Raw genomic sequence first — 13947 nt, forward strand, 5'->3', positions numbered from 1 at the left:
GTCTTGGTGACGGAGAGGATATGTGGTCAAAAGCTCAACTCAGGGTCAAATAGGACGCTGAGGTTGTGAAAAGTCCGGGTCAGCCTCAGACAGTGGCTAGGGAACGGAGGTTGTGGTGGGGACCGAGGGCAATGGCGAACCTCTGTAGAATGTGCTAACAACCCCCACTTCCATTAAATTTAAATGGTATTGTGAGTGTACACAATTCTAAAAGCTATTAGAATAGAGTATCTGGATTTTCAGAAGGCCTTCGATAAGGTCCCACACAAGAGGCTGGTGAACAAAATTAGGGCACATGGAATTGGGGGTAATATACTAGCATGGATTGAGAACTGGTTAACGGACAGAAAACAAAGAGTAGGGATAAACGGGTCTTATTCAGGATGGCAGGCTGTGACTAGTGGGGTACCGCAAGGATCGGTGCTTGGGCCCCAGCTATTCACAATCTATATCAATGATTTGGATGAGGGGACTAAATGTAACATTTTCCAATTTGCTGATGATACAAAGCTAGGTGACAGTGTCAGTTGTGAAGAGGATGTGAAGAGGCTTCAAGCGGATCTCGACAGGCTCAGTGACTGGGTGAGAACATGGCAGATGGAATATAATGTGGATAAATGTGAAGTTATCCACTTTGGTAGAAAAAACAGAAAGGCAGAGTATTTCCTAAATGATGAAAGATTGGGGAATGCAGATGCTTAAAAGGGACCTGGGTGTCCTTGTACATGAGTCACTAAAAGTGAACGTGCAGCAAGCCATTAGGAAGGCAAATTGTATGCTGGCCTTCATTACAAGAGGATTTGAGTACAGGGGTAAAGAAGTCTTACTCCAATTATATAGGGCCTTGGTGAGACCACACCTGGAGTAATGTGTACAATTTTGGTCTCCTTACCTAAGGAAGGATATACTTGCCATAGAGGGAGTGCAACGAAGGTTCACGAGATTGATTCCTGGGATGGCGGGACTGTCATATGAGAAGAGATTGAGTAAACTAGGCCTGTATTCTCTTGAATTCAGAAGAATGAGAGGGGATCTCATTGAAGCATACAAAATTATTACAGGGCTTGATAGGGTGGATGCTGGGAGAATGTTTCCCTTGGCTGGGGAGTCTAGAACCAGAGGCCACAGCCTCAGGATAAAGGGTAGGCCATTCAGGACTGAGATAAGAAGAAATTTCTTCACACAGAGGGTGGTGAATCTTTGGAATTCTCTACCCCAGAGGGCTGTGGAGGCTCAATCATTGGGTATATTCAAAACAGAAGTCGATAGATTTCGGAGTAGTAAAGGCATCAAGGGATATGGCGATAGGGCCAGTGAATGGAGTTGAGGCAGAAGATCAGCCATGATCTCATTGAATGGCGGAGCAGACTCGAAGGGCCGAATGGCCTACTTCTGCTCCTATTTCTTATGTTCTTAGTAGGCAGCACCCTCGCCTCTGAGTCAGAAGGTTGTGGGTTCAAGTCCCACTCCGGAGACTTGAGCACAAAAAATCTAGATTGACACTCCAGTGTAGTACTGAGGGAGTGCTGCATTGTCAGAGGTGCCGTCTTTCGGATGAGATGTTAAACCGAGGCCCCATCTGCTCTCTCAGGTCGTTGCAAAAGATCCCATGGCACTATTTTGAAGAAGAGCAGGGGAGTTGGCTGCCAGTTTTCCTACATTACAACAGTGATCAACTTCTAAAGTACTTCATTGGCTGTAAAGTGCTTTGGGATGTCCTAGGGTCGTGAAAGGCACTTTATAAGTGCAAGCTCTTTCTATCACACATCATCTTCTACCCAAGCTAATAGACCTAATCAACTTGTGCATTCCTGGGAGCTAAAGCTCTATGAACCAAATTTAATTTAATTGCAACATTATTATATACATATCCTCACCATCTCCAAGACCGCCAAAAATCACTGTTCATCCGGGGCCCACAAAAATAATCTGGTCTGCTGCTACCTGGGACCCCCCTCCATAACTTACCTTGCTGGCAGCAGCACTGGCTCGATTTTCAGGCTTCAATCCAGCGAGCTGCGCCTGGATGCCTGTTTTGTTCACCACAGCTCGTCTGCCAAATTTAAACAAAGCCAGGGGCTCAAGATCACAGCCGCCGGGATGGGCTGCAAAACATCCTGGTCGGATAACCAAAAGTCAAAATCTACCCCTCCTACCCTATATCTGGGGGCTCTGTCATTGATATCCTTACATGCATTCAACTCAAAAGAATCCTCTCATCTAATGAACAGGAACATATCTTCACATCCACAATGGGCTTCATGCTGACACTTGTGCATCACTGTATGCCAACATGACAACTGGTTGTACTCTGGTTACAGCTCATAACCAAAGAACGCAAACTGAAGACGGTTCCCCTAACATCTGTGCTTTAAACCGAAATACAGAGGAATCACTGGCTCTTGTAAGGAAGCCATAGATGGTGTCAGAGATGAGGAAGTTGGAGGAGCACCATTAGGTTAGGGTTCGTAGAAGCCTTCTTCTACTCTTCCCTCCATCCTATTTTCTCATTCAGTCAACAAAGCACATATAGAATTTGTCATAAATCGCAACTTCTACAAGAAGTAACTCAGGAAGTACTACTGAACGGCCAGCTGAGGGCGCCGCCCGAGGCATATAAATCCTCGGGCGTAGGTCCAACTTGGCAGAGACAGTCTGGAAACAGGAAGCTAGTGACTACTAACTAGACCTCCATGTTTTGTTACAAGTCGATTAAAGCCTTGCTTTATGTACAACCAAGTGCGTAGTGAGTCTTTATTACGTCAGAATTTCTTTACCATGTCCCTCCATCTATTGAGAACTATATGTGAAGGCTGCTCAAAAAAAAAAATACTTGCATTTATATTGCATTCTTCATGTGTAGGACAATGACTCCGCATTTTACAATACCAGAAAAAGGATATTGTGACAAGGGGAAAGGGTTGGGGAAACTGTAGGCACGGTCAAGGAAGTGAGTTTTCAGAAGGTATCCTGAAACCAGGGAGTGTGGTGGCGAAGTGAATGGAAGGGTAGAGATTTCCAGAGGCAGGAGTTGTGTGTCTGGATGAGTGCCCAAACAAGCACAAGCGCAGTGGAATTTTGGGGGAGAACCCATTGTGTTACTATTAATGAGGTTTTAACAAAATCTTCACGGCCAAACAGTTGCAACAAGCTACATCAAAAACTAAGTGAACGTGAGAAGAAATGGAAAAAAGAGAAGAAATGGAAAAAAAAGCAGAAGAAAAAAATTAACTAATGGGGTGTAAATTCTCTTTGCAGTCTTCAGGCAGGGCTCTTAAAATGCATCTCACACAACAGATCAGGCCCGCGCAATGTTGGACTCCTATTTTTTTTATGAATGTGTTAAAGAAACAGCACTATCCTATGAAACTGCTTAAAGGACATTAAAATGGCATTGGAATGTAGTTAAATTATACGGCCTATCAAACTGCAACAAAATACTGGTGGAAACTTGAATGGAGCACTAACTGAGTGGAGAACCACCTCAACTCCCAGTCAGTTTTTTGCCTAATTTACAGTTGTGGTCGCTGGCAAAAATCAGTTTTCACTTACTTGTGATGATCCTTGACGGTTGAATATCCAGCTGACACTTAGGGTTAAGTATTCCAAGTCTGCGTATCAAAAATGTGGCCATGAGTCAGGTATGCTAAACTGCATGCCCAGATTCCTATTATATGATCCCATCCCATAAAGCTGTATGTCAGGGGTGCTCCTGCTTAAAATTTATCCATTGCATCTATGGTCACACAAGAGAACCATAGAGCCATAGAAGTTTACGGCACAGAAGGAGGCCACGCGGCCCATCATGTCTGTGCCGGCCGAAAAAGAGCTATCCAGCCTAAAGAGGTACTTGGAAAAAGGACTGGAGGGAAGTTAATGCTCCTGGAGCTATACCCCAGCATGATCACAATGGGAGAAAAGCAAAGAAAACCAGGAAAAAATATCAACTACCCAATCTATTCAACAAAACATTCCTAAAAGTAAAACTTCTACATAAAATCCAAACATGACATAGGGCAATATGAATCAATCCAAACAAATTAGACATTCAACAAGTTAACTATTTGCTGTCAGAAGTATCAGATTATCAAATGTTTCTGTTTCAATTTAAAGCAAGGATGCCATCAAGTGATATCATTCTCACATTGCTGCCCCTTCATATTGAAATGTCCAATCATCTAGGAGTATATTCTTTCTCTATCTGCTACTCTAAGCAAAAAAAATCAGTCTGAGTGTAAAGTGGAAACACCCACTTCATATCCACACCAACTTTTTCAGCTAACATTATCACACAATAAAGATATCCCTTATTGTCTGTAATGCTATTATTAGAGGTTTGTAAACTGTAGCACTGTGGACATACAGGCAGAGAAATTCAATTTACATTCACCCATTTTTCAGATGTAAAATCAAAGTGCAATCTCCGAATTTCAGGTCAGGATCCCCTGCCCCCGAACTACGTCGGAATTGCGCCAATATTGGATCAAGCTACTTTTAGACATCCAGGACAGCTGCCAGAAAGCAGCATTGGCCTCATGAATATATTAAAATTAGGGCTCTGCTCCTGGTTAAGAACCTTTTTGACAAATTGAATTGAGAGCGCTGGATACGTTCATTTTTAAATCTAATCCTTGGCACTAACAGTCAGGAAGATGGTTGCACCAGCTTTATTTAAAGGGATCCTCAGCTGCATTCAGGTAAGTCTCTAGTTAGTCTTTCTAAACTGCTAGTGGACTTTTAGGCCTTTTTCCTGGCTGCATTGGCTGCTGCAACTGAGTGTAAAAATTTTGGACGGATACTTTTTGGAACTGCAGGAAAACCTCTACTAACATGGGCGTGCTGTTCAGTCTGCCATTGGCGTGGACGATGATGAGGAGCAAGAGCAGAAACTGAGAGTTCTGAGACCTGCAGTTGCTGGGAGAAGAGGGTGAAGGAGGGGAGGGCACAGGACCAAGTCACAAATAAAGCCTTTGGCTCTGAAGGTGACTGTGGCCCTGAATGTTTATGCCTCAGGGTCATTCAAGGCTGCAACAGTTCACATTAGCAACATCAGTAAATTTGCAGTGCATTGTTGCATCAACGGCGATGGATATGTTGCTGACTAAGCGCAACAAAGACCTAATGGAGGCAGTGAAACGAGAAGAGTGAGTTCTGGGCTTCGCCAGAATAGCAGGCTTCCCACAGCTACAGCGTTTGCCACACTAGCTCTACCTGTCATTTGCACTGTACACTGTATTGATTCACTTAAGTAAAGGCAACTGCACCTCCCCTTGAAGAGAGGAAGGCTGCCTTTAAATGGTGTCACTGACACCCGATTTCCTCTAGAGTGGGACCTGAACCTACAACCTTTTGACTCAGAGGCAAGTGTGCTACCACTGAGCCACGGCTGACACACTATGCCCATATTGCGCTCATTTTCAGTGCAAGTTGAATTTCTCCCCTTAAATTTTAATGATGAGTAATCCTGACGCAGAGCTTTGTGTGATGGGCGTGTACAATGGTAATCTGGGCATGCAGATTAGCATGCCCAATTCACAACCAAATTCCTGATATGCAAAGCTCTGTGCCATGAATTTTCTGACTCTGCGCTCCTGGCAGGAAACCTTGCAGCTGACAGTACATTTTGGAAATTCGGGGGCACAAGAATTTTCAATATGCACTCTTGGTGGTTAAACCGTTCCACTATGGTGCAAAATTGGAAAATTACTCTTTTGAAACCAAATAACTGTCCCTGCAAACAACCAGAAAATGTGAATGAAAATAAACATAAGGAAATATACTAGATAAAAAACGCCCAACTCTTACTGGTCTACGGGACCCAAAACCACGATTCCCACTGTTGACCTGACCCAATACTAAGTATCAGAGCTGTATGGGTATTAATTACTAGCAAGCATGGGACATCCATATGAAAACTACACATTCTGCTGGACCTGGAACTCAAAGTCTGCAATACATCAATTAAAACACTCAGCCGGTTTACACAAAACTAAAGCCCGACTCCTGTTAGTAATTACTGCAGATATTGAGAGTGCAGTTAATATGAATGTGGCCAATTAAGGTTTCACTGTATCCCCAACAATGGTATAAATTATTCAAACTGTAAAACACATATTTGTGAAATTAAGAAAGAAAAGTGAATTTATTTTTGTATTAATATTTACAATAGTGGGTCATGTTGTACCATGTAGTGGGTCAGAAATTAAATTCCGAATGGCATACACCATATAATCTTTGTAAATACTATATTTTGTGCTTAAGAGAACTGGTTCATCTGTCATTTTGTTATCCACCTTCTAATATACTTTTCTCCACATTTTAATTTGCCAACAAAATCCATTCACCATGCACTTTACTGAGAATATGAAGCATGGGATTAAGAAGGGATGTTACTGCAATTTCAATCCATTGGCAGATCGACAAAAAATTGAACTCCTGGGCCTCAATTGGGATTGCCAATTTGCCCAACAGTAGTTAGTAGAAAGAAACTTAAAATTCAAATAATTTCTGAGGAGAACTTACGGCCGCGATTTTATTAATGGAGGCGGGTTGAGGGCGGGCCCGCTGCTCGGTAGCTTTCAGACCCGCTCCCGGATGCCGTCGCCCGGTAGTTCAGATTTTACCTTGATTGGCCTCGTTACAGCCGACGTGCGGGTCCCTCCAGGCAATTGCTTGAATCATGTCAGATTCTCGCCTCTGATGACGTGTTGTTTGAGTAGAAATTTAAAGGGGCCATGTCCCCTTTGCAAAAGCGTTAGGTTTTTTCTCTTAAAGGTGCTGGGAGCTGCAGGAATGGCAGCCCCAAAAACTAAGGCTGCACCCAGGTTCAATGAGGGCTCCCTCCATGCTCTTGTGGAAGGAGTTAGAAGACGTCACAAGATCCTCTTCCCTGGAAATGGAAGGAGGAGGCCTCCTCAGCAAACCAAGGCAGCTTGGTTGCAAATTGCTGAGGAGGTGAGTTTGAGGTCTGTGTACAGACACACATGGGTTCAGTGTTGAAAAAGGTTTAATGATCTGCTGAGATCACCTAAAGTGTGGCCTCTGTGTTCTGGGAAATGGAAGTTCGAGAGTGAGGGCTCAGGGAAAATTCAACTTAGAATGTTGGTGGTGACACTGAGCACAAACCCCCGTTTATTGGACAGATGGTGCCTGGGGTTTTGAGAATGTCGGGCTTATATTCATCTCCATGTGCCAGCCACCTGTGGTTGAAGCGTAAGTTTACGCGAAACTGCCATGGATGAGTGCATCCCTTGCCTGACGGCCAGCAATGTGGTCGCCTGCTGCTGGATTGGCCACATCCGGCCCCGCAAGGCGTCGCTCACCATCCTCCTTCTCGCCTTCTTCCTCCGAGGAGGCTGTGTGCTGAGCCACTTGTTCGTCCGGCAGCACTAAGCCGCGCTGCTGTGCGATGTTGTGCAAGGCACAGCAGACCACAACGATTCTGGACACCCTGGCTGGTGCATACTGCAAGGCTCCTCCAGATCCATCTAGTCATCGGAAGTGCATTTTGAGCAAGCCAATGGTTTGCTCAATGATGCTTCTGGTGGATATGTGACTCACATTGCAGTGCTCCTCAGCCTCATTTGATGGCCTCCTCATCGGTGTCATTAGCCACTTTTTCAGGGGATAGCCCTTATCGCCAAGAAGCCATCCAGAAAGTTGGGTTGGTGGATGGAAGAGCTGAGGCACAGTAGACTGGCGCAGGATGAAGGAGTCATGGCAACTGCCAGGGTACTTTGCGCAAACATGCATGATGAACTTCCTGTGGTTACACACCAGCTGGACGTTCAGGGAGTGGAAGCCCTTGCTGTTGACAAATACAGCTGGGTGGTGATAGGGGGCACTAATGGCTACATGTGTGCAGTCCATGATATCCTGCACCATTGACAAGCCTGCCATATTTGCAAAGCCAACCACACGAGCGGTCACACTTGGGCCATCCATGGAGAAGTGGATGTAATTGTGCACCTTTGCAAAGAGGGCATCGGTGACCTGCGTGATGCAGGTGTGTGCGGCCGACTGGGAGATGCCGCTGATGTCTGCAGATGATCCCTGGAAGGAGCCCGAAGCAAAGAAGTTGAGTGCGGTGGTGACTTTGACAGCAACTGGTAAGGAGTGTCCACACGCTCCTCTGGGCTCCTGGTATTGGCGCAGCATTGTGCAGATGTCAGCGACTATGTCTCTCGAAAGTCTCAGCCTCCTTTGGCACTGCTGCTCAGTCATGCCGAGAAAGCTGATCCTCTGCCTGTAAACCCTGTGTTGCGGGTATCTCTTGCGGCGAGGTGCAGCCCTGCGCTGATGCCCTTCGCCCCATGCATCATCAGGTGGGTGAGGAGGAGGTTGGCGCTCCTGGTGCTGGTGTTGTGGCTGGTTGTGGTGCTGCCGCAGCTGCTCTTCCTCCAAATCTGACGACCAGGATGAAAGGATATAAATGGTCCCCATCCCATTGCTATAGATTTAATTTGAGGTAAGAAGCTTGCAAGCACACAGTCCAAGTGGCCTGAAAGTATTCCAATCAGGTCACACTGCAGATGGCTGTCAGCTTGAACAGTCACATTGTCAGTGGAGTTGCAAAATCTTATCCCAAACCTCCAAAAACATTGTTGCATTTGAATGTTAGCCATGTTACAGGAGCGCTTTTAAACTGCTGCACCAATGACTACAAATCATGTCCTGCAGCAACTCATCTCCTTGCAGCTGGCCTGTTTCTGACAAGATGGAAAACAGGAGCCAGAAGCACGAAAATGGGAAACCACTATAAAAATAGGATTAGCAAGGCAGTTAACAGGCTCCAAACTGCCTTAACTGCCTGTCCCACGGTTCCAGTCGGGTCAGTTTGGAAGCGGCTGATCCGACACTTACGAAAATCGCGTGGGGTCGGGATGGGTGTCTGAAGCCATTTTTTCTGATTTTCCCTGTCCACCCGCCTCCTCAGGGCTATTAAAATCAAGCCCTACGAGTCTGAAGCAGATACATAATGAAGTCTGGTGAAAAGGGTATGATCATTGTTCATTCAGGAAAATATATTCAGCGGTGGGAAAGGGTGATGTTGAACACAAAATCATAATACGCTTAAATTTTAAACTTTTCCGACAAAATAATTGTGGAATGGACTGGTAATCTATAAAGTAGCAAAGAGTCACACATAGGGTGCACTTACAGTGGTTATAGTATAAATCCTACCTAAATCCTGATATCAGAGTGAAGCACAGCTGGGGAGGAAGTCTGACTTCACTTTGTTCTAGATTTACACAGGTTTGGCATTGGTGCAAAGCAGCAAGTTTCTCTGATACTAATACTGAAGTACAATTGCATTTTTTAAAGGGTCATCAAAAGTAAGGCAATCATTATTTGAACTTCTGTGCACCAGTTCAAAATGGTGGACAAATCATAGATCTTGATCAATTGTACAACAAAAATGTACTTACAGTTGTTACAACTTTAGGGTTTGATCTTAGATATTCTCTTGGGTAAAGTGGTGCTGGTCACTTCCATAAGCAGTCTAGGCACCTTACATTTAGGGATATGCCCATACTGCCCAGTATCTAACTATATGATTGTGTAACCCAGGGATGTAACAGTATCATCCCTTTGTGATCTGAAGCAGCCATTTGCGTCTTTCACGTGTGCTTCAATCTCTTTGAAGGTGGACCAAGAAAACACCAGGTACAACAAGAGCAGATACAATTTGTTAAGTTGCTTTATTTTACAGCACGTGAACAGACAGAAAAGCAATTGTGAACAGGTTCATTTATCTGAATCAGCACAACTTGTCTTTGTGTAACAAAACAAAATAATGAACATGCTATGCTTCGCCACAATGGGTCATCTTACTTGACTTAAATAAAATAACTGCTTTACTGCTCGTCATGCTCCTACTTCAAACTTGACCAAAGTTTGCCTGCACAGCTTTCTTCTTGAACACCTGATTAATTCTGCATCAAAAGCAAAATACTGCAGATGCTGGAAATCTGAAATAAAAACAGAAAATGCTGGAAATATTCAGCTGGTCAGGCAGCATCTGTAGAGAAACAGAGTTAATGTTTCAGGTCGATGACCCTTCATCTACAGATGCTGCCTGACCTGCTGAGTATTTCCAGCATTTTCTGATTAATTCTGCAGCCTTTGCTGAACTTGACTGACTGCCTGTATGTAACTCTGTCTTTGTTTGTTAATAGGCTCTGTTCACAGCCAGAAAGGAACAGGGCCATTCATTCACTATAGGTGCTAGATGTTTATCAATTGCAGAGACAGGCTAATGAACTGCTTATGATTTACAGTCTATGGGAAACATCAAAGCCAGCTCATCGGTATTTAACCACCTATTGTCTCAGTGCCTTTTTTAACGTGTGTGAATACACTTGGCTTTAAAAATCCAACACTTAAAAGTCATTTTTTAATTCCTTTCTGTGGAAAAATGGTCAAAAAATCTCAAAAGTTAACAATAGTATTAATTTATGACTTATTGTATAGATGCCCAATTTTCACACAGTGCTAGGTATCTAGCAACACAAACTACACAAATCATCTAAGAGTGAATTTCCAGCTACTATTAGTTAGGTGTCTAAGTACTTAAAGGTAGATGTATACATCTCAAAATTCATTGGATCTATTTTTATAGGACCTTCAAATATTTTCAGAATTTTAAGCCATGGTACAACAACTTGCATTTATACGGTGCCTTTAAAGTTGGTTCTCTACTAATATTAGTAGGATTGAAATCAAAGTCCATTGGACTGCATTGGAAGTTTTTAATTTTTGCTTCAGCTGGTGATGGAGTTGTATATACTACATTCTTGTTCAAATTCAGTTCCTGCAACTTGCATTACACAGTTTGGTTTGTTGCAAAGCCAAAATCACTTCACATCAACACAAAATTTGTAGCCCAACTGGAGCACAAGTAGGTATGGAAGACATTTTATGGCCTGTCCTATTAGAGTCCGTAAATCTGAAGTGATTTATTGTTGACTGAAAATTTCAATTAGGTATTACTTACTGACAGCACAGCTTTGAAACCATAAATTCTACATGACATGCAATAATAGCCCATTAGTCATTTCGTCAGTACAGTTAATGGTGTCTAGCTAGTCAGAAACAATTACCGTACTTAATTTTCAGTTTTATTTTAAAATCAGGGCACCACTAAGTGTTGTCTATCTAATATTGCAACAGTTCAAATGAAAATCATTTAATGCTGGGCAGTGCAATCATGAAGTCTATATCGTTATAATTGCAGGGAGTTGGAAAAATATAGGATTATAGATATCTGATATCATTAAATTGACCAACCATGAAAATAGCTAAACAATATTAATAGAAGCAAATATAAATCTCTATCCTATATACATATATAAATAAATATATTCACTTTATAAATATAGAATAATATTCACAAGAAAATGATTCAAATGGTAATTCAGGTGTGCACTTTTAAGAAAACCAAATTAAACTGCATTTGTTTTTGCATTAATTTACAATTACAGATCATAACCTGGAGCATGAAACTTCAAAAATTAAGCTCCAAATAGGATACACTGTAATCTTTATAAACACTATATTTTGTACGTAACAAGATGAGTTCATCTGTCATTTGGTTTTCAACATTTTAGTATACTTCTTGTCTTTAATTTGTTAGGGAGAAAAAAAATACTGTAACAGGTTGTATATAGTAACTCAATACAGTATGCACTTTAACTAGCTACTCACTACATGAGATCCACTTTATAATCCAGCCTTTGGGACCAATGTAAAAAGCTTTTTATAGTTAGGGATGCTTGGTACGGGGCAATTTTCTGTACAGTAACTTTAAAACCCACAAAGCATACTCACCTCTGTACCGAGATTCCCAAGATGCACATGAAGCTCTGCTTCAGGAGAGTGAATTCATAACATCCGCCTTTATGTTTTCTCAAATAGAGGGGATCCCATTAAAAATTACATATCACAGGATTTGGAATATTGGAGTGTGTTTCGGAGATCTTCGTTGTGCATACCTTTGAGTCCTCCATGTGAATCCAGACTAAGTCAAACAACTAAAGAATGGCCAGTTCAGAAATGCATAAATCCATTTCTGCATCTAATAAATACTTTGCAATCATTGACAATTTGGATACAATTTTAAATTTGGACTGTGAATCTAAATATGTATGTAAATTAATAGGGCCAGAGAACTGAATGAAAGGATTTCCCAAGGGGAAAAAGCATTCTCTAGAGGGGTGATTCCAGAAAGCAGTGCTGGTCAGAGAATTATGTCTACAATTTTGCAGCACTATCTCCACCTGCACTCCTTTCAAGAACAAGTTGTTGCTTTAAGAATGCAGAATTAACCATTACCTCTCTACTTCCACAACTAAATTCTGCCAGACTAAAGCACAATACAGGTAGACTACCCTTTATCCAAACTTCCGAAAACCGAAACCCTCTAAAAACCGAAGGTTTTTTCGTTCAGCGTAAGTCGTGCGCACGACATGACCAGAGTGGCGCACGACTTACGCTGAGCAGGGCAGAGGGTCACTGAGTTCCCTCCTGGGTAGGGGATTGCAGGCCGAGCCGGGCAGTGTGAAGGAGGTATACCGGGAGAGTGAACCCAACAATACAGCGGCCCGTCCGATAGCTGCAGCGGCCTGTCTGATATTCTTTTCTTCCCCCCCCCCCGACCCCTGACCCCCCGCCGACCCCCCACCCTTTCGGATAAGGGATAGTGTATCCTTTATCCGCACTTCCGAAAACCGAAATCCTCTGAAAACCGAAAGTGTTTTCGTTCAGCGTAAGTCGTGCGTACGACCCCGACCCCCACCCCCCCGCCGACCCGACCCCCGCCGACCCCCACCCCCCGCCGACCCGACCCCCGCCGACCCCCACCCCCGACAAATTTCCCAGTCTTATAAAATACCTTCCGAAATCCGAAATTTTCCGAAAACCGAAACACGGCTGGTCCCGAGGTTTTCGGATAAAGGATAGTCTACCTATATTGAGCATTTTAGTACCCCTTCTAATGACAGCCAATGAACGCATCACCAAGTTGACACGTCACTGAAAAATATAATCAGTGATAAAAACAGAAAATGCTAGAAATACTCAGCAGGTCAGGCAGCATCTATGGAGAGAGAAACAACGTTTCAGGTCGATGACCTTTCATGAGAACTGATGAAAGGCCATCGACCTGAAACATTGACTCTGTTTCTCTCTCCACAGATGCTGCCTGACCTGCTGAGTGTTTCCAGCATTTTCTGTTTTTAATTTCGGATTTCCAGCATCTGCAGTATTTTGCTTTTGTATGTAATCAGTGATACTGTGTGGATCAGAATTATGTTCAGAAAAACACCACAGAAATGCATTATTTAACTGGAACTTTTATTATATATATATATATATATATATATAGATATAATAGCTGAGAATAGTTTAAGCAATATTATTCAAAAACAGATCAATACTGTGAGCAAAAAGATTTCACCGTTTTTATCTCGACAAGCTTTTGGATTTAACTGCATAAAAATTTCCTAAATATTGTGTTTAGCTTTTAAAAAGCTCATCAGAATTTACATTTCTGCATTTGGATTTGAATTTTTTGCAATAGCCAAAGACCACTCCCAAGGCAAGGCAACTTTGACCACAAGAAACTCCCTAACCTGATATAACATTCTGATGTTTTTAAAAAAAAAATACAGACTGCATAATTAATGCTTCCATTTTAAAAGGAGGAGCCATAGAATTTAGATATCTATAGAATCTCCTCTATATAAATACAGCAGTATTTATCACTTGAAAGTATACCACTGTCATCCTCTCCACCAGTTCAGAGGAAAAGCTGTTGGGCAACCTTTACTGAAGCAAGATCCTGAAGACAACATACACTGGTATGTTTCATTTACAATCGTGTTAACATGCAAAAGAATGAGGAAACCAGGGGGCAAACTCACTGATTCTGTCTGCAATAACATTCTG

The 13947-nt window shown here is 42.7% G+C and overlaps 1 protein-coding gene across 1 annotated transcript in view; it reads left to right on the top strand.

Annotated features, from left to right (window-relative positions):
- Positions 1–2293: 2293 nt before the first annotated feature.
- LOC147112758 (uncharacterized) overlaps positions 2294–13947 on the top strand; it is a 50408-nt gene continuing 38754 nt past the window's right edge. The window contains exons 1-2 of the mRNA XM_085998218.1: positions 2294–2404; positions 5014–5144. Coding sequence (XP_085854344.1) covers positions 2294–2404; positions 5014–5144 — 242 coding nt within the window. The remainder of the gene's footprint in view (positions 2405–5013; positions 5145–13947) is intronic.

Source organism: Somniosus microcephalus, chromosome 9 (assembly GCF_052327205.1).
Source record: "Somniosus microcephalus isolate GS21.2 chromosome 9, FLI_Smic_1.0, whole genome shotgun sequence".
NCBI lineage: Eukaryota > Metazoa > Chordata > Chondrichthyes > Squaliformes > Somniosidae > Somniosus > Somniosus microcephalus.